The 26,448-nt window shown below is 42.0% G+C and overlaps 1 protein-coding gene across 4 annotated transcripts in view; it reads left to right on the forward strand.

The window, feature by feature from the left end:
- Nucleotides 1-26,448, forward strand: part of ST6GAL1 (ST6 beta-galactoside alpha-2,6-sialyltransferase 1) — a 124,323-nt gene that overhangs the window by 82,114 nt on the left and 15,761 nt on the right. For 3 of the 4 annotated variants that reach the window (XM_063111569.1, XM_063111490.1, XM_063111652.1), the window contains 4 exons: nt 8,247-8,334; nt 9,549-9,682; nt 13,584-14,241; nt 21,564-21,661. In XM_063111569.1, the coding sequence (XP_062967639.1) occupies nt 13,635-14,241; nt 21,564-21,661 (705 nt within the window). In that variant the 5' untranslated portion in view covers nt 8,247-8,334; nt 9,549-9,682; nt 13,584-13,634. Of the gene's footprint in view, nt 1-8,246; nt 8,335-9,548; nt 9,683-13,583; nt 14,242-21,563; nt 21,662-26,448 lie in introns of those variants that run through there. The other variant, XM_063111741.1, reaches the window with a different exon arrangement.

Genomic DNA, 26,448 nt, shown 5'->3' on the forward strand with positions numbered 1-26,448 from the left:
TGGGGGTTAAGTTTCTAATACATGGACTTTGGGGGACACAATTCAATCCATAGCACTGGCTGTCACAGCTCTGCTGCTCTGTCCCATGGGGAGGCATCTTTCTGATGTAACTGCTGCTCTACATTTATCTACTCAGCACTGAGATGGGGAGGGAGGCTTATATGTGTTTGATCTGGCAGTCTGGTAAAATTCTGGTTTTACATTGATGTTCTCCTGATTTCTAAACAGTTGAAGCCAGATTCTTCTGGATAAGCTTAGAATACCTTAATTCTGCATATTTGGGGGCAGTTGGGCATAGATTTTCTAAGCACTCTTCTGCGTCCAACCAACCAGGAGAACTTGTTTTTTAGGAGGTATGCTGAGCAAAAATTGTGCTTTGAGATTAGAAAGTTATCATTGTAATGGGGTAAGCTATACAAATGAGAATTCCTTGTGCAGGGTTTCCAGAGACCCACCAGACACTTTGCTATTTCAAGAAGCCAGATGGGAAAAGCACATTTGCCACAACAAACCAGCACAGCCAAGGAAATCAAGTTTCCTTGAGTTATGCTGAACTTTTACCAACTGACTGTGGTAACGATGATAATCTCATGCTGGTCAGAACCTGTTATTGGCAGCAGTATCGTTGTTCATTTGATAACAAATAAGAATCAAATTTTTAATTAAAGTTAGTTGACAACATCTTTCAAAACCTGGGGATTATGTTAGGGGGCAACAAAATACAAGAGATACTTGGTGTGGAAGAATTTAGGAACTGTTGGCTTTGACTAAATTAAGGGTAGCTTCTGTTATTTCACTGGGTTAGTGAAGTGTTGGGATAGAGATGAAAACCTCTACAGCTGAGAATTCTGATCATGTTTTTAGACCAGTAGAAATAAATATTCAGGAAGTCTCTACTAAGTAGCTCTATTAGCATAATGCTAGCTGCTATAATGAATAAATTCACTTCATAATCAAATTGCCCCAGAAATGACCCATGTTATTTTTGTTCACATTTCATTGATGATAACAAGTAAAATGACCCCACCTAGATTCAGAGCAACAACTCTGTATGGTGGAAGGAGCAAATTTTTGATGGGGCAGCCAGCTATCTTCTGACATGAGGAAACAGAAAGAGGAGTCATTACAGGGTTAAGTGGCAGCTCAGGTAGTACAAGTGAAGAATTCAGGATCTTAGAGAAGAGGGAGCCCATCATGACAGAGGGTTTCTGGAGGCCAGGACACATGGACTGCTTGTTGGAGGCATTATAGCTAGTTGCAACATTCTCTGGCAACAGGGTGTCAAGGTCTCTAGTCTAGGTACAGAAAGGTTGGGTTCTAAGGTCCAGATGAGGGTGAGGTTTGCACACTGAGAGGTTAAGGAGATGAATTTCAGGGCAGAGTAAATAGGTGTCACCAAAGGGTTAAGATGGTGTCCAGCAACTGTAATTGACCAGGTAAAGCAGAGAGGCTCTCAGTAGCCCTCTGGAGAGCCCGAGTAGAGGGTCACATGTCAGTGAGCACCACCAGCTTGCAAGTTAGAGTAATCTGGCTCACACTCCACTTTGACCATTTGTATTAGTCCGGTTGTGTTGCTTATAACAGAATACAGGGAACTGGGTGATTTATAAAGAAAATGAAATTTGTTGCTTACAGTTTCTGAGGCTAAGTCCAAAGTCCATCAGGTGGTGGAGACAGTGACCCAGGGGTCTTACATTGCAAAATGGTGGGAGTAGAGAAAGCAGAGAGCAAGAGGCAGACTCTCCTCTTCTTTTAAAACCCTCAGAACCACACCCCGACCACCATTTTTAATCCATTCACTACAGCACGGTCCTACAATCCAATCACCTCTTCAAGACTCCACCTTTCTTAACAGTCACAGTGGGGGCTAAGTTTCTAATACATAAAACTTGGGGGACACAATTTCAAGCTTCAATGAGTTTTGGGGGGACATAATTCAATCCACTACACCATTTGAATGACTTCTTGAGCACATGACCTAGAGACTCTCTGAGCTCCAGTTTCTTCATTTATGAAAGGAGAATTGTTAATACCTCACTCCATAGGGTGGCAGTAAGGATAAGATTTGGTAACATATATAAAATGCTAGCACCCAGTAGGAGCTCAGTGAATGGGATTGTGGGCCTTTGTCACCTGGACTGTTGTAATAGCATCTAGAATGGTCTTCCTTTCTTACCCTCCTCAACCTGCTGCCTACTGCAGCTGATTCTCAATATAGCAGCCAAAATAATCTCTTTCAAACATAAGTCAGCCAAGTCTTGTTTAGAATGAAAGTCAAAATTCTCACACCAGTCTAAGGCCCTATATGATCTGGTTCCTACCACCTCTCAGGACTCATGTCACGCTACCCTCTTCCCCAACCCCTGTGCTCCAGGCTTTGGTGCTGTTCCTGAAACGTCTGCAACGCCCCTGCCCAGGAATCTTGCTGTTGCCTCTACCTGCACCCCTCTTCCCTCAGAAATCTGAATGACCCCCACCCTCATCTCCCTCCAATCTCTGTTCAAGTGTCTTCTTCTCAGTGAGGTTTCTCTGAGCATCCAATTTAAATCTCCACCTCTCCCCACCCCCCCAAGCTGTCCCTATCCCTCTTTCTTACTTTAATTTTCTGCTTAGCAGTTATCTGCTTCCAAAGCGAATTTATTTTGTTTATCTCTTTATTTACCCCCTCACTGGAAAGCAAGTGCTGAGTAGTGGGATTTCTGGCTGGTTTCTGTACTGCTGTGTCTCCAGTCTGGCTCACAGCAGACAATGAACATTTGCTGAATGAATGAACCTATTATGAGTCTTGATGTATGTTTTTGCACAGGCTCTGGGACCACTGCAACGTAGAAGAGCTTAGGCCTCCTTGTTCCTTTCTCCCACCCCCAACTCTCTTACACTACCAGGACTTAAATCCTTCTAGATGTTAAAAAACTGGGAGAACCATTGAACTTGAAACCACTGAACCTCAACAAGCCTTGAAATCTAACACTCAGTTTATGAGAAACAAAGCAAAGAGGAGTGTGTTAAACAATACCATGCGGAAGTCATCAACCAGATTCAGAATTCAAGACATTCCACAGGACTGATGACTTGTTTCCTCAACAAATATATACCATGAAAAAAAAAAAAAAAACAAAAACAACACTAAGAGAGTGATTAAAAGAGAGTTGAAAATGGCACATCATCCAAACAAAATGTGGAACAATGTAGTGTAAAAGATTTTTGAGAGAATTGGTAAAAATTTGAAAGTGGATTGGATATTAGGTGATAAAGGCATTGGAGTTATATTTAATTATGATCATTTATATTAATATATTCTATGGCAGAACCTGATGTGTGTGTGTTTGTTATATTCTAGGGAATTAAGCTCTATGGAAAATTATTTGAGGGCCTATGTTCTTAGTTCTCCCAAGGATGATGGTACATAGCTAAAACCATTCTAGAGCCCAGGGAGGTAAGTTAATTCATTACATACACGGGATGTCTTAGGACATTAGGGCTTAATTTTCTTAAGGAATCTCAGTTGAGAAGAGGGTGAGGGCAACTGATACAAAGCCTGGCATTTGCTTTAAATAACTCCAGTAGAAAACATGTGGTGGGGGATAGTTAACGTTAGGAGGAGATGAAACAGTTCCTCTGCCTGAGGAAGAGGCAGGCCTACTTTCTTTTCTCTCTACTTCTCTTCGGGGGCGCAAGGGTGTGGTACAGTGTTGGGGTGTGGAGGAAAGAGGGGGTAGGTAGGTTGCTTGGGAGGGTGGGTGTTTGTTAGACACTCTTTATAGGCCCTTTTTGCTGCTTCCTCCACTGCTTTACGGAGCAGAGCTGGAGCAGAGCAAGGACTGGTCTTTGTGTGGTAAGGTTGCGGGAGATGTCTGCTGTGGATGGGCCTTATACTGCTTGGCCTGGGGAGTGGGCACTATGTAGAAGCGAAGCATTAATGGGGTGTGAAAGGCCTACTTTCCCCCAGGTGCTGGTCAAATAGAAAGGCAAATATTTCTATGAATAAATGTCTGTCTATAGAGTGCAAGGTTGAAGACAAGCAATTGGCCGTAATTTCCCTTGGCGGTGACTCTATTAACCCTGGGTTCAGACCTCTACTTTTCCGTCTGTTCAGAGTAGCTAGCTCTGGGCAGGAACCGCTGCCCTATACATAGTGGAGACTCAACACTCCCCACAAAGTTCTGTTCTCCAGGCTCTTAGGAAACCTTTGAAGAAATGTGCAAGTGCCTCCCTGGCTGGGAAAAGATCTAATCTCTGGTAAGAAACCCTTTTTGCAGCCTAAGTCAGGAGCAATTAGGTCAGGCAGGAATGAAAGCCCCTTTATCTTTAAGGCTTTGATCTGGGCAGGATTTCCCCCTCCCACCAGTAGCCCTGCAGTTGGGCTCCTCCCCAGGCAAACACTTGCAAACACAGCTTCTCAGACGTTGTAAATCTCTCCTGGCTTCCCCTCGCTGTCTTCTCAGATTTATCAGCTACAAGTTGGTTTCCTGTTGTTTAACCATGTTTTGTACCTATGTGGCCCTTTTGAGCAAAACAGGGACTTGTCAGATATGTTTTGACAAAACTATTAATGTTTGACCCATGCTGGGATGTTGGAGCCAGGCAACCTGGACGAGTTCCTCTGGTGACTCTGTGCAGTGGTATGACAACAGTACTTGCCTCAGGCACTGTTGCTGCTGTAGGAATTAAATGAGGTTTACCAAATTATAGGAGCTTTACCTTAGCACATAGTAAGAGCTCAATAATTGTTAACCAAAACAAAGTGATGACATCGATCATTAAATTGTCACCACAACCCTGCAGAAGCCAACTTTTAAGTATTATCTATACTTTACAGTTGAAGACACAAGGCTCACAGAAGATGACTAATTAACCTAAGATCATGTAACTGACAGGTAGAAAAGTCAGGATTTGAATCTGGGTTTTTGAGTTGATAGCCTGAATGAGCTTTCTCCAAAGCCAGAGCTTCTCAAGCTATTGGTGGTGAAGAACTAGGTTTTTCCCCCAATTTCTCACACATCCATAGTTTTGAAAAATGCAATAAAAATGGATTATAGAATAATGAAATAAAAAAGGACATTCAAAATACAAGCCCCATTTCAAAAATTATTATTAGATTCAACAGGCATAAAATTATTGTTTTAAATTACTATAAAAGTTACTCACACTCTATTTCTGTACTTTTCTCATCCTGGCTTTGAAAAACATTCTCAAACTAGCACTTCTCTGTGGATCTCACTTTGAGTAGCACTGTCCTAAGCTACCTGTTTCTCAGAGCGTGGTGGTATGTAGGTGTGACCACTTGCATCAGGATCACGTGGGGTGCTTGAGAAATACAGATTTCTGAGCCCTACCCCAGACTACTTGGATTAGAATGATTGAGATAGAATTTAGCAACCTACATTTTAACAAATAAATTTAATAATTCTGATGTGCTCTAAGTCTGAGAATCATTGTTCTCTGCAATGCTGCCTTCTCTCTACAGGTAATAGGTGAGAGGGTAAATGGTGAAGTGAGTACAGGGTTTAATTCCAGCCCTCCCTTTCGCACCCGCTTGCTTCTTTCTTTCTTTCTTCCTTTTTTTTTTTTTTTTTTTTTTTTTTAAATTTCAAAGGCTTCCTTTCTATAGAAACTCACTGACAGAACCCGTTTTCTAAACTCATTTTAGTGCACTTCAACAACATGTATTGGGTGTAAACTGCAGGCTGGGTAGAAGGGGAACAGACCACAAGATGCTCACAACCAGTAGAGAGTGAGTGTAGTTGGAACAAGGGGCAGTACCGAGGGCGCTGAGGTCGGGGAGATGAGGAGAAGCAGCAATGGAGACTTGAGAATGAGTGACCGCTAAGGGGGAGAAAAACCAGAAGCGTACATTTTGGAAGCCAGGTGAAGAATATGTTTCAAGGAGGAGGCAATAACCAACTGACTAACATTGCTGATGTGCTGAATAGTTGGAGACTGAGCATTGACCATTTAATTAGCAGCAAGGAGGTCTTGCAGGGCTTTGGGACCCAGACAAGCAGGTTCATGGAGATGGGGAGGGCCTGATTGAAGTGGGCTCAAGTGAGAATGGGAAGACGAAAAGTGCTAACAGTGACTATGGACAGTCTTCTAAGGTGTTTTACTGTTAAAAAAAAAAGAAGAGAGAGAGAGAGATAGGGCAGGATCTGGAAGGCAAAATGAGGTCAAGACGTTTAGGGGGAGGGGCAGGGAAATGGAGTTTATTTGTAACTCATGTAGTGGTGAAGTATGTAACTTTTGTTAAGTCATACCTTTTTCAGTTAATTCCCTTGGTAAAACAGAAACAATAGTCTGTCACAACTTTTTTCTTCAAGCTCCTTTAAACTCGCTCCACTCTCAAATGATGTTGTTGTCCAAGAAGAAAATGTTTGTAAATCACGTTGTTCTGTCTGTGGCTTAATTTGAATACATTTGAAAAATAACATTGCATTTTTTCATATTTACTTTATTTTTTGGCTAAAGTATTTTAAAGTATATTTCATCTCTTACTACTTCACATATATAGAACTTTTTGTGTGTATAACCATGATACTATTATTATACCTAACAAACTTAATAATGATTTCTTAATATCATGTAATACCCAATCTGTGTTCATGTATTTCATTTGTTTCGTTCAAACGACTATTCAAAAGGTGTTTTTTTTTCAAACCGAGATTTAGACAAGGTCTACATTGCATATTATTATTATGTCTTTGAAGCCATTGCTTTTTCATGCCCATTGACTTGATGAAACCAGTTCAGTTGTCCAGCAGGTAGTTCTACTTTCTGGATCTGTCTGATAACTTCCCTATGGTGTCACTTACCTTGTTCTTTCTTTTATGTTTCCTAAAAACTGGAATTGTATATAAAGGCTTGACAATGTACAGATTAAGCATTTTAGGCAAGGATTTTTCACAGCTGATGCTGTGTGGTTCCCATTGCCCCACACCAGAAGGCACATCCTGTCTGGGTGTCTCACTGTTAGTGATGCCAAGACTGCCAGGGTCAGGGGATAGCTGCCTGAATCACGAGAGGTGTTCTGTTTTTGTTTTTCAAGATAGGAGAATAACAGCATGCTTTTGTGCTGATGGGAATGATCTTTGAGAGAGGAAAGCTTATTGATGCAGAAGAAAAAGGGGACATATTCTATAACAATTTCCTTAAGTAGACAAGAGTGTGTAGGATCTAGCAGACAAGTGTTGGTTTTTGCTAGTGTTGAACACAGCCAGTTCATCTATGGTAACAAGAGACATGCAGGCATAAATATAGGAAAAGTGGGCTGAAAAAGTTCTGGTAGCTTCTGTGTTCTCCATGCAAATTTACCAGGTGAGAGTGAGACTGAGGGGAGGAAGTCAAATAGTCCTCTAGGAATGCCACCAATGAATGGACTGGGAAAGCAGCATATGATTGCTGGAAAGCATTAAGGACTTACGGCAGTTAGTGATCATGAACTTGAAGTGAAGTAAGCAAGCACTGTTGTGTAATTTTCTCTAGCCATGTCCAGTTACATGGTTGCAGGTGTAGAGTAGAATAGAGAATTGGATTGAACTGGGATTGGGTTTTAGCCAACCATATGTGATGAGAGAGGGCAGGGGAGTCATTTTAATGATTGGCCATGGAATGTAAGCTGGGTAGGAAGGGAAGTGAGAACATAAGGGAAGTGAGGGACGGTGAGAAGGTGGTAGGATTAACCACAGAAGATTGTTGGAGTTGGGGTACTAGTTGGAATAAGCTGCAAAGACAGGAGTGGTGGTTGGAGAGAAGATGCCTGAACTTGAGATTATAAAGGGGATAGATATATTTTTGTAAGTAACAAGATCAGAGATATGAACCTGGGACTGAGTGGCTGAGGTTGAGGTTGCAGTCACTGGCGTAGAGGAGATCAAAGAACTGTGAGGCCAGGGGACTAGAATATCTTGTAGGTGCATATTAATACTAGTAAGGGTTATGACAGAAATAGTGATGAGGAGAATTACAGTGAGTCAGAAGCTAAAATATTCAGGGAATGAAGAGGAGTATCCTGGGTGAAGGAGATGATGACCGCAGCAAGGGGCGTGGGGTAGTAGGTGGTACAGTCTGTGCAGGGTCACTACGAGGATGAAATGAGTTGATGCACGCGATGTTCTTAACACTGAGTCTGACATGGAGCACGTGTTCAACAAACAAGAGAGATTCTCAGTCTGAGAGTGTGTGGCTCCAGAGAGCAGAGCTTAAACTGCTATGTTTATTTCTACAAGGAGACTGATTTCCTTTTCTTTTAGGATTTAAGAGGCAGAGCTGCTCGAACAGCCATGTGTGACCTGAGAAGGTGGTAAATTCCTCTTTCAATCCTCACCACAACTGTGGAAGGTAGGGAATCATTTCACATGTGAGCAAACTGAAGTATGTAATCTTTATTTTTTTTTAAATTATTCATTATGATTTCCTAGAAGTACAGTAACATGGTCAGTAGTTATGAGCTCTTAATTCCATGGCCTGAATACTTTTTAGAAAGGTTAAATTAATTTATGCTGCTCTTTCAAATGTATACCAATTTCATTGTAATCTCTCCAGCAGTAAGTATTATCATTTTGAAAACTGCAGACCAATGTAAATTCTATAAACTGGTATCTTAATATTCTAGGCACCTCTTTTGGATTTCCCTCAAAATTAACCATAATGTTACATGCTTATTAATTGTGTTTTTTATTTTGTTTTGTCTATTCATATTGATTGCCTCTTTATTTTAGGAGGCTTTTACTGTATTAACTCTTTTTCTACATTGACTTCTGTTTTCCTTTTTATTGTAGTTGTAGTATTTTTTCACTATATAGAAGTTGGAATTTTCTTGCAATTGAATCTATTAAACTTTCTGTTTGCTATTTTTCTACATTGCATCAAAAGAAAGAAAAAAGAAAGAACTGACAAATATAGAATTATATATTTAGATTTTTTAAATTATATTTTTAAATAATATTTTTATGATATTTTTTCAAATTTGAAGAATAATGAATATACATTTTAGAAATTTTGGAATGTACATAAAGTTATAAAAAAACACATTTTCCATCTTGTATGTATTTTTTTCTAGTACTTTCTCTTCTCATATGTCAATTTTTTCAAAGGTCTTTTTTTTTTCTGAATTTGCATAGTATTTACAGTTTTGCAACCTATCTTTTTTTAGTCAAAATCCTACTGTTGAACTTTCACATATAATTAAATATTCTTTGAAAATAGATTTTTTTTTGAAAGTCTGTCTAAAGTTTATTTTGGGATGAGCTGTATTACTCTCTATTTATCCCCAAGCCAGAGATTTAACAACCCTTTCTTCCCAGGTTGATGTCTGCTTTATCTTTCTAGCACATTCTTATCTAGCATTGTTCTATTTCTAGGTTCTGTGTGCTGTTATGGATCCAGAGCATTGCACCTGCAATAGGCTCTTCTCTCTTTTTTAAGTCATCAGGGCTTCCTGGGTTGAGCCATAGTCCAGGCCTACAGAAGTACCTACTCATCTTGTTAATGTTTAGCCCTGCCTCTGCTGGAAAACAGCTCTCATATCCTCTCTCTCTTTTTTTCCTTTGCAGATGTTTTTTGATCATCCTGAGAAAAATGAGCCTTGGCCTCCAGACGCAATTAAACGAACCGCACTCCTGGATAATATCACTAGTTCCTGAGGATCCAGAGGACCTGCAGCCCCAGGGGGATTAGCCAGAAGCAGGTAAGGAACACCTAGAGGCATGGACTAGCAAAGGCGTACATTTCTGAATAAAAAATGGTGTGGTAAAGTGTGTTGGCCAGGAGTCTCAGTGTCTCAATGCCTGGCTACAGCTTTGCTGTTTTATTTATGCATTTTTAACTGCTGATTCAGTGAGGGGTTGAGAGGATGGGGATAGGTAGCTTGCCCATTTCTATAAGCTATAAATATAAGACGAGATATTTTGTAATTCAGTCAACCTTTTCTGAGCACCTGCTATGTACCAAGTCCTGCCTTTGATACGGAGTATGTCGTGATGAGTAAGTAGATCAGGACAGGATTTCTTATTTTGAGATTTTTTTTTCTGCTGGTTCAGTGTTGGTTTGGTCTCTGTAGGTGATCATGCAGATTATTACTAGTTTCTCCTTCTAGAAACCTCATGGTGGTTGTAAGGAGTCATTGATATAGTTGCATCAGTTCAATAATCCTTTATTGAGTACCCACTCTGTTCCAGGCACTGTGCTGGGTCCTGGGGTTTCAGAAATGATCCCAGGAGGAGTACTGCTCTAGCAGCTGAGTCGGGCATAAAAAGCAAGCATTACAAAGCACTAGTCGTGAGCAGCAGGAAGCAGGGATAGTGCTGAAGGGGAGGTGAGCTCCATAGACTGCAGAGAGGTGTTGCTGTCAGAGTTGACATGCAGATGGACAAGGAGGGAGAATGCAGTTGTGCAAACTCCTGGAGTCCTGAGAAATCAGTCTGGTGTGACTGGAAAATTCAAAATTTGGTGTGATTTTTTCCAAAGAATTTGTGGAGAAAAGTTTGCTATTCTTGTCTCTTAGTTGGGCTGTTTAGATGAAACTTCTTCAGTCTTTGTCCTGATAGAACAGCTTGAGAGATGAGAAAGGGTCTTGCAGCTCTAAATGCCTGTGACCAGAAACTCCAGCCAGCTAGTGGACTTGACACCTCAACTGCTGAGGTGTCAAGGGACCACATGAGCCCTGATGGGAGGTTACAGATGAGTGCTGAGGCCATGATGGAGCACAGGCTGTGAAGTCTGAGGCCATTTGAGGGTTGCAGACTGTCCTTGGGCTGCATGTTTGGGGAGCTCTTCTTTCCTGAGAAACTCTGCTTTGGAGAGTAGGTGCTGTCAGGAAGCCAATACCAGCCCCCTCTGAGCCTCAGCTCCTGGGAAAGTGGATCATGCTCCTCCTAGCTGTCTCCTTTCACTCAGACATGTGAAAGTCGAGTTCCAAGTCCACCATTTCCAAATCACTCATGGAACTTTGAAAATTTCTTATTCTTCCAAAACCTCATTTCTTCAGCTATAAATGGTGCTTATAAAATCTTCTCTGCTCATCTCATAAGATTGTACTGGGTCTCATAAAACCTAATTAATGTGGATCCCCACAGGGGCAAAACAGTACACTTGAGTCATGGCTGGCACAACACTGATGGAGAAGATGGCTTTTATGCGATTGTCTGACAGATCAAGTTGCCTCTCAAGAGACCCTTATTTCTGAGTCTTATTTGGTCAACAATGACTTTTCTTTGCCCTTTATCACAGATGCCTGTTCTTTAGGGAAAGACCATGATCTTTTAGAGTCAGACAGGCCTGGGTTGGAATCCTTGTTCTAGCACTGATTAGCTGTTGACATTGGAGAAATCTTATAACCTTGCTAAGCCTCAGTTTCTTCATTTCTAAAAAAGAGTTGTCAATATCTATTCCACATTGTGTGGTAAAGATTCAATTAAATATTGCAGGTAAAGTGCCTACCATGTAGTAGACCCTCCTTAAATGCCACTTTTCTCCTCCAGTTCTTCAGCTGTCATATGGTCATGTGATTAGCTATGTTTCGTGCTGAGGAAATTGATTCCTTAGTTTTCTGATGTTTTGCAAATTTAGTTTACAAGCCCCCCACCTCCTCCTTTATGATCTTATATCTGACTTCTCTTTCTTCTGTGTAAATTTCTATTTTTCTAAAATTTCAGCAGCCTAAGGTAAGAATCCATCCTCTGGGCCACTGGTTCCTATGGTCTGGGATAGTGGGAAGTACTGCTTTGGTTGGCACTGCCAGAGGATTCCAAGAACAGTGTGGATTTCAGTTAATGGAAGAGTCTCAGATGAAGAGCCTGAAGTCAGGCTGATAAGTTGTGGCCAGTGCTGCACTCTGCCACCTTCCATCGTCCCACATTACCTCCATGTGGCCCTCATGCTGAGGGGCTGCTCTCCCGTCTCTGTTCCGAATGCCTCCTGTGCCTTTGTGCTTACTTAGTTGAAAGTCCTTTAGCACATCCTCTTGTCTGTCTTTCCAGCACTCCCTGAATGAGATAGGGCAGAGTTATTAAGTGACTTGCCCAAGTCACCAAGAATGGGGGCAAAAACTCAGGGTTCATGAGTACCCCGTCCAGTACTCCTACTACCTTCTCCTTGATGTCATTAGGAGCAGGCTCCATGGGAAGGGACTTCAGACTCCTCATGGGTTAGCAAATCCCAGGGGCAATAGTTCTGACTCATTACAGTAAATAAACCCAGCTAATGAGGAGATAATTTAATGTTTTTCAAAAGATACAGACAGGGCCGAGCCCGTGGCGCACTTGGTAGAGTGCTGCGCTGGGAGCGCGGCGACGCTCCCGCCGCGGGTTCGGATCCTATATAGGACTGACCGGTGCACTCACTGGCTGAGTGCCGGTCACAAAAAAAACGAGATACAGACATTATTTGAGTTCAAAGTGCTTTCATGTTCCCTTTAGTTACACAATAAATCTGAGAAAACAAAGTAGGTCTTTACCCAAATATAAAGGAGACCTATTCAGACTCTATTTGCTTAGTGAAATCAATTTCCCAGAACTTTCAGCAACTCTGTGCACAGTGTAGTGGAAAGGACATGGGTTAGGGAATCGAGGGCACGTGGATTTGAAGTGCAGTACAAGCCACTTTCTCAGCTCTGTGATCTGGGCACTTCCTTAACCTTTCAGAGCCTCATGTTGGTAATTTATAAAAATGGAGATTATAACACCTTTATAGCTAGGGATGGTCAGGGCCCCTCTGCACAGCTCAGGAGATGCCCTTCATATTAGACTGTAATATGCATGGCGCCCCCTGGAGTTGTGCATCACAGTAGCCCTGTTTTGGTGAAATTAAACACAGTAACATCTCGTGTGCTTAATGAATTTTTATTTTCATTTCCTTAATTGACACGTATCTGTAAACTCATCAAGACTTCCTATCCTCTGTCCTGCGGTGAGCCAGCTTCCTGTCTTAGTAGAGCTCTTCTTGTGGGGCACTGCACAAAACTGGATGTCATGTTGTGAAGCTAACCCTTGAGCTTCTTCTCAGGCAGGAGTCCAACATCACAGCCCTTTAAGAGAGGAAGCACAAATCTATGGCATCAGCTATGGCGAGAGGTTTATTTCTGGCTATTTGAAAATGATACCAGGACATTAGGATTTGAGAGCATTTGGGTTCTGTGATATAGACCTGTCAGCCTGCTTTTCCTTTTTTTCTATTTTTTTTCAAGCATGCATGCCTTCATCTAACAGTTGGAACAAGGCCGTAAGAATAGACGATGTGTAAGATGTGGTTCCTGACCTCAAGAAGGTCAGAGTGCAGTCAGAGTGCAGACCATGGCTATCACAAACTAAGATTCAGGGTGTTGTAAAGAGTAATGGTGGAAGGACACATAAAGTGTTCGTGGCTCAGAGAGGAAGAAGGGAGTGTTCGAGGGAATGCTCTCTACATTCAAAGCACAAACTGAGCCTGAATTTTTTTGAGTTGCTTAAGGTTGCATAATAGGTGGGAGGAAGACCAGGGGTGGAATTCACGTCTCTTCATTCTAAATCTGTTGTGCAGCCCATTACCCTTCCTCACGCCACTGTTGGATTTTCTTTACATCATTTTTTCCCCCTTGTTCCACTTTTTTTAAGGCTTGTTTTCCTGCTCAGAACTGAGTGGCTTCCCTGAACACATCTTTCATTATGATTCTTACCAACCTGAAGAAAAAATTCAGCTACTGTGTCCTGGCCTTTCTGCTGTTTGCGGTCATCTGTGTGTGGAAGGAAAAGAAGAAAGGGAGTTACTATGATTCCCTTAAATTGCAAAGCAAGGGATTCCAGGTGCTGAAGAGTCTGGATAAACTGACCACGGGATCTGATACCCAGTCTATGTCCTCAAGGAGCACCCAGGAAGCCCACAAGGACATCCAGGCCCCCCGCAGTCCCAGGGGCCCAGCCAGTGCCAAACCAAAGGCCTCCTTCCAGGTATGGGACAAGGACAGCTCTTCCAAAAACCTTATCCCCAGGCTGCAAAAGATCCGGAAGAATTATCTGAGTATGAATAAATACAATGTGTCCTACAAAGGGCCAGGGCCAGGCATCAAGTTCAGTGCAGAGGCCCTGCGCTGCCACCTCCGGGACCACGTGAATGTGTCCATGGTAGAGTCCACAGATTTTCCCTTCAATACCTCCGAATGGGAAGGTTACCTGCCCAAGGAGAACATTAGGACCAAGGCTGGGCCATGGGGCAGGTGTGCTGTTGTCTCTTCAGCGGGATCTCTGAAGTCCTCCCAACTGGGCCGAGAAATAGGTACGTTCTGGGGTATTAAGGTTGTTCTTTGAACAGCCAGTGCTCCTTAGGAGTGGCTGGATAAGGGCCCAAGTGTGGCTTGGTGGACCAGTGGAGCTGGCCCAGGGCATTGTTTTCCAGTGTCTTTCTCAGAATCAGAGGTGCTGCGGGGACGGCTGGAAGGATGGGGATCCAGACCCCTGGCATCTTTATAGTTAGAATAGCTTTATTTTTTTCTGTTTTAAGTCTTGGTGCTTTGCAGAAGATTTCATATGAAAAGGGAGTTCCACCACTACCAATAAGCAAAAAACTACAATTTACCTTTGAAAATATTTGAAGCATAGATCTCTACTTCATTTTCAGGTTCTGAAATTCTGTTGGTTTGCCTGATTAATGGAGGACTCTTTGGGCCTCCGCTACCTGGGTAACTTTCAGCTTTCCTCTTTGAAAGGAATAAGTTAGGGTAGAAATTCTGAACTTGGAGGCTGTGGACCAATCAGGGGGTTGCATGCAAAAATGTATCTGGATTAGGTGTGTATAATGTGTGTGTATGTGTGTAAGTCTGTCTGTGCATTTTTCCAGGGAGAAAGTTCATAGCTTGCAGTTAATTCTCAGAGGGCTCCATGACCCAAAAAAGGTTTAAGAGTCACTGATCAAAATATATAAATTTGCTTTTCTTGAAACCCTTTGCAGTTAATAAAGATAGAAAGTCTATCCATATTTGTAAACCTGTGCAACAGAGACCTGCAGATTTGCTTAAGGCCCCTAGTTCCCTTTTCCTGAGAGAATGTGTTTTCCATTATTATGAAATGAATCAGACTAAAGAAAGCAAAGCACAGGAAGCCTTGCGCTTCTGTCAGGCTGGAGGTACTGGAGCAGGTGAGGTCATATGTCTCCTTTTTTATTTCCTTCATGTGACTGCCAGGAAAAATGGTCTGAAACCAAGCACAGCCTCTCAAAGAAGAAAAGTAGACCCAAATTGGATGCTCTAGAGCAGAAAGAACTGGTGAGATCACATTTTCTACCTCCGCAAATAGGCGGTACTTACTAATAAGAGTTGCCAACATGACCAGCCCTACCCCAACTTTTACTTTTGCCTTTTTGGTTTCTTTTAGACTTCGTTTTCTAGAAACTAAATGGGATTAGTTTTCATTCATCCATAATGAACTAAATTCTACCCCTGCCCCACATTTTTGCTGCATAATGGCAATGTTTAGGATATCCTGGGTGTTGGCTGATCCTGGTTTTTCATGTTGACTTATCATTGTGTGCCTGGCTGAAATTGTGTTGAAGCTTGAGGCAGAGCCTGACACCTTTGTGAGTTGGAGCTACAACTTTATTTTTATGCACTCTTTACAAGTTTGAAGTGATTTAAATAAACACTAATTAAAATAATCTTTTTCTGTAGATTTCAGCTGCAACTTCAAATAAGTATTTATGGAAGGACTTTGATCCTGAGATAAAATAAAAGTTTCATGTTAGACTTTAAATGTTCTTTCTTTTATAGGGTGTATCTTCTGGGCATTTAGTCAAACAAATACTTTAAGATGTTCATTCATTCTTTTTTTAATTCATTCATGGATTCATCAACAATACAAAATAGGAGCTTAGAATGCAAGAGGGAAAGGGAAGCGGAAGGCTCTTTGTTGAAGTCTCTGGGTTCCAGGCAGCATGCCAGGTCCATAGACTGCCCACGACATCTGGAATTAGTTGAGCCTATTCCTGATTACTAAATGTATCAGATGATTTCAAATTGTTTGCTTTTACAAATGGTATTGCTAATAAGGTTTTCGTGCAGATAATTTGAGTGACTGCTACTGACCTCCAACGGGGAAATATCCTCAGGAATGGGGCTAGAAGATCGGAGTAAGATAAGGTTTATGGCTATTTTTTTGTCCATTGCAAGGTTGTTTACCAGAGAGATGGTAATGATGTACTGTGCCTCCAGCAGTCCCACAAACTAGACAATGGTGGGCTCAGTAACTTTCAGTTATTTTTGATAGTTTACTTATGCATGTAAAGTATCTTAGATTTGTTAGAATTTTCATTTCAAACAATGGCATATTTTTAAGACACTATCAGTAGGAGTAGTGCTTATTGTGCACTTGCTGTGTGCCTAATGGGCCTTGCTGTTTGAATCCTCCCAGCAGGCCTATGAGGTAGGTGAGATTATCTTTCTCATTTTGTGGATGAGCTCACTATGGAGGCTGAAGAGGTTACACAAGTGGGTAATAGCAGACTGGGGTTTGAAAGCGGGTCGTGTGACTCAAAGACCCCCACACTTAGCTCCCCTAATCTTGTGCCTCATAATGATACTACGTTTTTAATAAAATTTGGTATGATTAATCCAAATCAGGTTAAAAAAAATCCCTTGATGTTCCTTTTTTTAATTTTTTTTTCAAGTTTTCCCTTGATGTTCTTGTTGACTTGTTCTTGAAGAGGAAAGGAGAAGAACATTCTGAATTGAGGCAAAGGCAAGAAGCAAAGCTGCATGTGGAAAAGTGCAGAGTATGCATGGACATCACAAATAGTCCCATCTGGCTGGGATGTAGGCCAGAAGTGTAGACAGGGGTCAGCTCTTAGAGAATGACTAAAGTCTCAATAAGGACTTTGAGTTTTATTCTTTAAACCATGGAGAGTCCTAGAAGGTTTTTGAGTAAGGGAGCAATGGGCTTGTGTGTTTTGGGGAGATTTCACATTTCTTGATGAGTCCTCTTCTTTATGGGGACAATTACCTAATCTCTCCATTATTAGAGACTATTGCTACATCCAATGAGAAGCGCCAAGCCTATGCAGGCAGTGGTAGTGGTAGTGGAGAGAAAGGGCCTAATCTGAGAGGCATCCTGAGGAAGAAGAGACAGAACTTAGTGTCTAATTAGAAATGGCCTTAAGTGAGAGGGAGGAGCTAGAGGTTCTAGCCTGAGAGTGGGCTATATCATATTGTAGGGGAGAATGCTTCTGAAGGAAGGCACACCACATTCCACATGTGCTGAGTCTGAAGTGTTTGTGGATTTCCCTGGGTAGGTATCTATGCAGCTGGGTATTTGTTTCAGGAGAAGGGTCAGATCTGGAGATCAGATTTGGGAGTCATTTACGTTGAGATGGTTGTAATCCAGGGAAGAGGACTAATTAGAAAACCTAGAAAAAGTTCTACTTTTAAAGGGCAAGGAAAGCACAGAGACAAGCAGAAAAATTCAGAAGGGCCAGAGAGAGAGGCTGGAGGAAAGCCAGGTGTGTTCCATATGATGGAGGCAAAAGGGGATGGAGTCTGGGGAATGGGGGCTGCTGGCATCAGAGTCTGCAGAGATGGGACACATTCTTGTGCAGAATGAGGACTGAGAAAACACCCTTGGATTGAGTAGCTTGGAGAGCATGCTTGGTTACATCAGGGATCAGCAAAATTTTCTTGTAAAGGGCCAGATAGTGAACAATTTTGGCTTTGAGGGCCATACATTGTTTGTCCGAACTACTCAACTCTACTGTTGTAGTGCAGAAGCAACCACAGAGAGTAGTAAATGAATGGGCCTGGCTGTACTCCAGTAAACTTTATTTACAGAAACAGGGAGTGGGCCAGATTTGACCTGCAAGAGCCTTTCCCTCCTCCCCTTTCCCCCTTGCATTCTAAACTCCTATTTTGTACTGTTGATGAACCCATGAATTAATAAAAAAAAGAATGAATGAATACCTTCAATGTAGTTGTTCAGCCCTGATCTATATACAGTATATCTAGTTTCCCCCATCAGAATCAAAATGAAGTCTTCTATAAATGGTTAGATGATTCATTAAGCTAACTTGAAAATATAACAAATGTTTAGTGATAAATTGTCATAAAATTTTTTTCACTGTAATGTCTAGTTATTTAGGGATAATTTACCTGGAGGCAGTGGATTTTGATGTATTTATGAATTTACTAACTCGAGGCTGATGTTGTGAATTTTCTAGGCATGTAGTTATATTATTCTCCATGTAGTGATGCATTTATTTCTTCCTTTTCTAACTTGCATCTTTTTCTTTTTTCTTTTTTTTTTTTTTTAAGTTTTATTTTGTTGATATACATTGTGGCTGATTATTGCTCCCCGTCACCAAAACCTCCCTCCCTTCTCCCTCCCCCCTCCCCCCCAACAATGTCCTTTCTGTTTGCTTGTCGTATCACTTCAAGTAGTTGTGGTTGTTATATCTTCTTCCCCCCGCCCCGGTTTTTTTTTTGTGTGTGTGTGTGTGTGTGTGTGTGAATTTATATATTAATTTTTAGCTCCCACCAATCAGTGAGAACATGTGGTATTTCTCTTTCTGTGCCTGACTTGTTTCACTTAATATAATTCTCTCAAGGTCCATCCATGTTGTTGCAAATGGCAGTATTTCATTCGTTTTTATAGCTGAGTAGTATTCCATTGTGTAGATGTACCACATTTTCCGTATCCACTCATCTGATGATGGACATTTGGGTTGGTTCCAACTCTTGGCTATTGTAAAGAGTAACTTGCATCTTTTTCTTAGCTCTAAATCTACAATAAAAAGAGGTGGTGGCTCCTGTTTTCTGCAGCCTTTCTCCTTGCCAGGCATGTTTGCTGGTAGTTGTGGATTTCTCTTGGTAGTTTCCTCGAGCCTTGTTTGAGTGTGAAAGTTCTTCAACCTTCAATAGCAAGGGATGGTTTGGCGAAGAAGTCTCTTCCCTTTCTTTGTGAGCCCATGTCAGTGGCCAGTTTTAAAGTTTTCTTCTTTGATTGATTATTTTCTTAGAATCAAATCCAGGCTTCACACCCAGGCTTCTGTGGTCCTGCACACTCTGGTTCCTGCTAACCTCTTTAACTTCATCTATGATTTTTCTTCCCTTCAGTCTTCTCCAGCCAAGTCCCTTCCCTTGTTGGGGTCTTGACACTTGCTGTGGCCTCTGGCTGGAGTGGACTTCCCTGGACCCTTCTCATTTCTGACCATCCTTTGGGTATCATCTCCAGGGCATTCCCTGAATCATCACTCTATCGAAAGGAGATTCCTTTGGTGTCTCTGTACACAACTCAGCTTATCTCTGTCATGGTACTAATCACAATCTGTAATTATCTTATATATAGATTGTGCTTCTATGTCGTCTTTCTCGGTGCAGTAGAATGTAAGCTCTCTGAGAGCAACAACCTTGTTTTTCTTCCTCACAACCATCGTCTCCAGTGCCTAGAACTGTGCCTGGTATAGAGTAGATGCTCGGTCAGAATTTGTTGGTTGAACAAAATGATTCTCCTTTTTCATGGTCAACATCAAGGACTTATCCTAAGCCTTCTGTGCTGGGTGTTCTCCATCTGCCGCTCCAAATTTATCCTCTACCTTTTTCCATCTGGCTCTGTTCCCTGAGAAGTTGAAAGTTTGGACTTGCTTGGTCAAGTAATGTGTCCACTGGTATTCCTTGCCCTCTGGCTTTTATGTGGGACTCATCAGGAGGAGCACTGGCATGGAGCTGAGAAGAAGGAGAGTGAGGTCAGGCACCTATTCCCCCAGAGTGTCCCCTTACAAGCAGCCTCAGGCTGGGTCTTTCCCTTGACTGAAGTTCTCAGCACCTCAGTCTCTGGGTCCTGCTCTGTCCCTTTTCCCTTCAGGTCTACAAGATTCGAGGGAAGGAGGAGAGAGAGATTGGTGTATTGATTCCCTCAGCCCCATGCTTGCAGGCTGGACATGAGCAGTAGCCGTGTTCCTCTCAGGGTCTCTGCTTGTGCCACAGTCAGCCTGTGGCACAAGGTAGTGATGGCTTCCCACAGAAGCCAACCCTAGGGTATTAGCCTGTTCTGCATTGATTTCCTTAAACTCTACCCTCAACTTTAGTCCTTTATGAAACTCTTAATTACTCCATTTGAGCTTGCCATCTCTTTTCTCCTGGGATTGTCACCAATAATTTCTTCATCTGTGAAATGGGAAAGTTGACTAAGTGAAGTTTCTGATGGATCTGCATCTCCATTACTGGTTACTACCGATCACTTTTGAAACCAGTGATAATTCTGACAAAACTTGTTGCAGTTCTGAATTGTGTGCCTCCTGCCCTTTTGCAGTTCACAGTACCTGCCCTGTAAGCTAATAAAAGTTTGGACTATTCTCATCTCATGTAACTTTCAAACCATTTCCATGAAATTTTGTCCTAGGATCAAGGATAGGGTTATGCAGTTTTTATGAATAAGGTGTCTGGACTCCTGAGGTTTTACTATATATATTGGACTTGCAATAAAGAGGGAAGCTTTCATCTTTTAATTCTGTGGGCATCCTCTTTCCACATTGTCTTGTAGTGAGCCAAATGCCCTCCCTTTCCCTCAAATCCTATTTGTGTGGATAAAGAATGACCCACAACAAACCCACATGGAAGGAGATGAAACGACCGAGACCTCCAAAACTGACCCCCAAATCTGGTGCATATTTCAGTGGTGAACCCCAAACTTGCTTGATCAAGTAAGGTAGGGATGAGCTTTCATGGACTCACGTAGGCTCAGGGTTGGATGGTTCTTAAAAGTCATCAGCTCCCTCCCCCACCAGATTGGTCAATGCTATATAGGGAAACTTCTCCAAGTCTTCCAGACTCTGCTTAAATAGCTGTCAGAACAGAGAGCTAGAGCCCAGGAAGTAATTAGGTTTCTTTGAGATAGTCTGTTTGATCTTGACTGGATGTAGTATATGTTTTGACAAGTGCTTACTTTAAAAAAAAAAAAAAAATAGAAAACATGACGTTTAATTTAGCCCCGTAACCTCCTATCCCATTACCCCTGTGACCTCCTGTCAGGTTTCTGCTACACCAGGCTTGTGACCTATCCCTGGGCCTCAGGTTCCTAAATGGGACATTTAGGAGTTGCCTTGGATGCCATGGTCAATCCCTTCTGCTTGCCGAGTACTGCATGCTTTTCAAAGTGCAATGGAGTTCTCTGCACTTGTGAGATAGACTGAGCACATGTGGTATCTTCATTTTTATGACAGAGACAGAAATATGATCTACTGGTGATACAAAGAGGGTATTTGGTTTGCTCCTTTGATAACTGGAGTACTGAATTCACTCTAAGTAGCATACCAGCCCTGTTCACTTTTCTGCTGTGCCCAGGCATACTGGTGTCATTGGATGGGTTTCAGGAATGCCATGTTATGGACCCCTTTGGCCTTTGCCGTGGCCAGCAGACAGGTGGTCATCTCTGTCTATGAGCTTTACCTGAGCACCATACAGGTATTATAATTTCCCCTGGGTATCACAATAGGACAAAGATTGGGAAACATTATTTTCTTGCCCCCTCCCCTACCTCCTGCCTTCTCTTCCTCCTTCCATCCTTTCTTTTTGCACATTTCCAGTGCTTATCACCTCTTTTCTGTTTTCTTGTGTTTTATAGATGATCACGATGCTGTCCTGAGGTTTAATGGGGCTCCCACGGCCAACTTCCAACAAGATGTGGGCACAAAAACTACCATTCGCCTGATGAACTCTCAGGTAAAATTTCTTCTGTGCATATATGGAGTGAGAAAAGTACCACAATATGGGCTCTAACATGGAATGTATCTATGAGGAGCACATCATAGCTGCTAGTTTAATCAAGTCCCTCCTTGACCTTCTTGAGTCCAAATTTCCTTCTTGGATAAGGAAATGACAGTGATTCCATGACTTAACCTGGTGATGTGTTCATAAAAACCCGTGTGGTATTAGTCTGCACTAATGTAGGTGTCTAATGCCTAGGAGAGCAGAATTCTGAGATCTCTGTAGCTGCAAGATCACATCTGGAGTATTGCTTGAGGGACAACAGGGCAGAGAACATCCAGGGAAGTGTCAGGAATGTGATAAGTAAGTAAAATAATACATGTGAGAACACTTTATGAGCTATAAAATGTTATACAACTATCATAAGAGTTCATCACCATATAATTATGTCACCATGACTTACCCTAGACAGTTTCCTGAAGTGTTTCCAGATAACACATGGTGATTTCTCAAACCTGAGAAATATTCTTGCCACAAAGTTCTGTTAATAGATCTAATTAGTGGGAAGAACTGGACTACACATATATCAAAAATTGTATGATAGGGCTGCAAACTTACTCACCTCACTTAGAAACCACCAATATTTGCCTTTTCCTGAGTAAACAAATAAGCCTTGGGTATTTTTATGACAGTCTCTATATACATTCCTGGGCCTCCTGGGCACGGAGTGAATCCTTGAAGTGATCAGAAATGCCCTTTCAGGGCCGAGCCTGTGGCGCACTCGGGAGAGTGCGGCGCTGGGAGCGTGGCAACGCTCCCGCCGCGGGTTGGGATCCTATATAGGAATGGCCGGTGCACTCACTGGCTGAGTGCCGGTCACGAAATAGACAAAAAAAAAAAAAAAAAAAAAAAAAAGAAATGCCCTTTCAGCATGTCCTCGTAGAATGTGCATTCTTCCTCTCCTCTGGCAGGGCTCCACTTCTGTTTTTCTCTCTTCACTTCCTGGCTTCCAGCTGGGCAAAAGCTGCTTCTTTCATAGCTTACTTTCCATTTTAGGCCCACAACCATAAGTATTTTTTTCTGATGGGATAGCGATTGAGAAACTTTCGTTACAGGTGACCACCATCTTGTTCCTTGCTCTTCCTCTAATAATTTTTTTTTTTTTTAGAGAGTCACTTTCTATCATTGCAGCATCCTCCAGTAGCTTCTAGGTGCTGCCAATGCCTGTCTGTTGTTCCACCTTATATTTTGGGTTTTTTACATTACTTTTATTTTTACTGGAAGAGGGAAAGTTGATAGAAATGAATTAATTAGCAGGAGACTTTTTGGAGCAAGTGGCACTTGAGCTAGACTGTGAAAGATGGGCAGGATTTGGAGAAAAAGCAATAAGGAAGCATTCCAGAAAGTAGAGTTGGCATGGTGGAGCTGCATAGGAAATGAGGGAAACATTCAAACAGCCCTGGGTACGTTGGAAGTGGTGGTGTGGAAGGATTCACATCGCCCTATAGAGGAAGATCAGGCTGGTCCTTCATGGCTACTCAGCTTCTGGCAAGTCTGGAAATTCAGACAGAGGAGTTAGGACCAGTGTTGCCCATTTCCCTTCTCATGTCCTGGTTACAGAAATCTTGGAGCTGGAGAGCATTTTAGGGAGCACTAACACCTAACCTCTACCTCTGTGTGAGGTGGTACCTAAATATCCAAAAGAGATATTATTTATCCTTAATTAATTCATTCTTTCAACAAATATGCACAGTATTGAGTGGGGTGCAGCAGTCAGTCCACAGACTCTGCATTTAGCCTGCCTGGGGTTAGAACCCAATTCTGTCTCTTACTAACTAAATGATCATGCCCAAGTTACTTATGCCTCTAAGGACAAAAGAATAATACTATTTTCCTTACAGGGTTGCTGTGAGGTATAAATGAGGAAAATCTATGGACAGCACTTAGAACAGTACCCGTCACATATATCAATAAAATGTTATGTAGTCTTACTGTTTATTTGTGCAGATACTGAGCTGGCACTGAAAGAATGTCTAGCCAAGCAGACTCACTTCTGTTCTCATGTTACTTATGGATACAATCAAATAGTAATAGAAAGAAATATAAAGCTGCAGCAGACCACTACAGAAAAAGGGTCAAGGTGCTAGAAGGGGCCATAAAAGGGAGATGTGAGTTATTCAGGAAGGTTAGAAAGGCTTCCATGAGGAAGTGATAATTAGCTGTGTAGGAGAAGTAGGAGTAGACAATGACAAGGGTGGGATAAGAGCTTTTCAAGAAGAGGCAACAGCGTAGGTAAGGTCTTGTGTGGAAGAGAGCAGGGGAGTATAAGGACTTAGGAAGAGGTGGGTGAATGTGGGGGTGTATGGTGAGAGATGAGGCTGAAGGTAAGAAGGAGTCAAGCTATGGTGCTGTGCTAAGTTTTCTTCTTCATGGCATGATCAGATTTGCATTTTGTTGATATCCTTGGCTTCCATCTGATCAGGGAGGCTGCAGTAGATGGAGAGACACAGTTAAGAGGGTCTTGAAATAGGAGTGAAGGTGAATGTGAGAAAAGAATGGATGAAGAGTTACTTAGGATGTGCAGTCACAGGCTTTAGTGTTAGATGGGATGTGAGAAATGAAAGAAGAGGGGTCAAAGGCACAGCTTGGTTTTTGGCCTGTGTAACTGACCAGTCAGAAGTCATTGAGATTGGAAGTACCTGAAGATGTTTTGGGTGGTTAGGGGTAGGCTCAGAGAGGAGGGTAGAGATAAAAAATATGGTTCTAGATATGGCTGGTCTGAGCTGCCTTTTAGATATCAATGAAGAGATGTCAAGTAGGTATTTGTACGAATATGGCTAGAGTTAGTGGCAAGGTCTGAGCTAGAGATGAAAATTTGTGAATTGTGTGTATCCGTGTGGGAATGAAACAATGGGACTGAATGAGAGCGCTAGAGGGAGAGGGTAGAGACAGGGCATGTTGATTGGACTTCAACCAGGACATTCCCAGATTACTTCATGGAGCTTATTCTGAAATAGCTGGTACTGTCTACTGAACTAAGGGCCTCACATGTCATCTCATTTGATCCTTATGACAACCCTGTGAGGTGTGATCACCAAACACCATTTCACCTGAGGACACTTAGGCTCAGAGAGTTGCTCAGAGTAGCCAGAAAGTAAGTGACATAGGTGGGATTTGGATCTAGCTGTTTGCCACCATCTCTTTAAATCTCCAAAGCTGTCTTTAAACTCCAATTTTTCTTCTCAAGGTACTAAACGGCAAGTGTCTGGATAGGTGTTGGCACAGGCAGGCTGGTGGGGAGGGAAGGGGGTTTCCATTAACAGATCTAAAAACAGCTCGGGTAAGCTGGGTGATTTTGATGGGGCCCCTTCAATACAGTATTTCAGTATCATGGTTTGGGAGCTAAAGTCTAAATGTGATGCATATCTGGGACTTCTTGATTTTGACCAGCACACACATTCTAAGTCACTGATATTTTTCAGAATCAGAGAAGGGCTGTGACTTGATATTGGATTGGCTTGCTTTCTTATTCCAAAGCTCTGGGTTGTAATGGTTTTTAACACATCAGAGCTGCTATCGGTCCCCTTTTCCTTGTGCAGTCCACCCATGTGTGTGCAACCAGCTGCCCAGATTCCATCCAGTCAAGCAAATAAGCTCCCACAAAATTCCTGCCTGGAATGGGAGAAGAGCAGGGGAATGCAGTGTCCCTCTCCCCACAAGGGCTTTAGTTTAGTTGAGGAGAAAAAACTTTTCCCCCAAACTCCTCCCAAAAATGTGGTAAAAGTGCATTGTAAAGCAGGGTACACTCCAGTGTAGAGCAGGTATCCCCTGACCTGTAAATCTGGACAAGGGAAAAGCAGTTTTTGGCATGAGCTTCTATGGGGGCACTGATGAATCCTAGAAGAGTAAAATCAAAGCCTGTAGTTTAGAAATGAGCTATCTTTGAAATAACCTCTCACCTGACCACATATTGCATTTCAGTTCAGCCATCACTCATAACCAGTGTTTACATCAGGATCTCACCCAACCTTGAAATGTCTGTACTTTGAGGTGGTTTACTAGAAGTTTTTGTATCTGTGCTCACAAAATAGATATTTGCAGTTTTCCTTTCTTGTAATGTCTTTGGTGTTCAGTATCAGGGTAATGGACTTGTGAGGTGAACTGGGAATAGTTCCCTTCTCCAGTTTTCTGGAAGAGTTTGTGTGGAATTGGTATTTCTTTCTTTCTTAAATGTTTGGTAGAATTCAGCAGTAAAGGGATCTGGACCTAGAATTTTTTTTGTGTGAAGATTTTTAGCTATAAATTCAATTTCTTTGATAGAAATAGGGCTATTCATGTTATTTATTTCTTCTTGACTGAGTTTTGGTAGTTTGTGTCTTTCAAGGAATTTGCCCATTTCTTCTAAGTTATTGAGTTTATTGGCATAAGTTGCTTATAACATTCCCTCATTATCCTTTTAATATCTGTAGAATCCATAGTGATATCATTTCCTTCGAGGTGATTCAAATGGTATTGGCAATCACAGAGCTGAAAAGGACTAGCCATTCATTCATTCCAGAAATTCTTACTGATCACTTGCTCTGCTCCAGATTTTGGGAGGAGCTGGGATTCAGCAGCCAATAACAACAGTAAGACAAAAACAGACATGTTCCCTGCCCTTGCAGAGCCCAGGGTCTTATCTGATCATTTCACTTTACAAATGAGAGAACTGAGGCATGAGGAGAGAAGGTGACCTGCACCAATTGCATAGAGGGTAGAGGCAGAGCCTGCATAGGATAAAGAACTCCTAACAGCTGGTCCAG

The sequence above is a fragment of the Cynocephalus volans genome, chromosome 1 (assembly GCF_027409185.1).
Source record: "Cynocephalus volans isolate mCynVol1 chromosome 1, mCynVol1.pri, whole genome shotgun sequence".
Classification (NCBI taxonomy): Eukaryota; Metazoa; Chordata; class Mammalia; order Dermoptera; family Cynocephalidae; genus Cynocephalus; species Cynocephalus volans.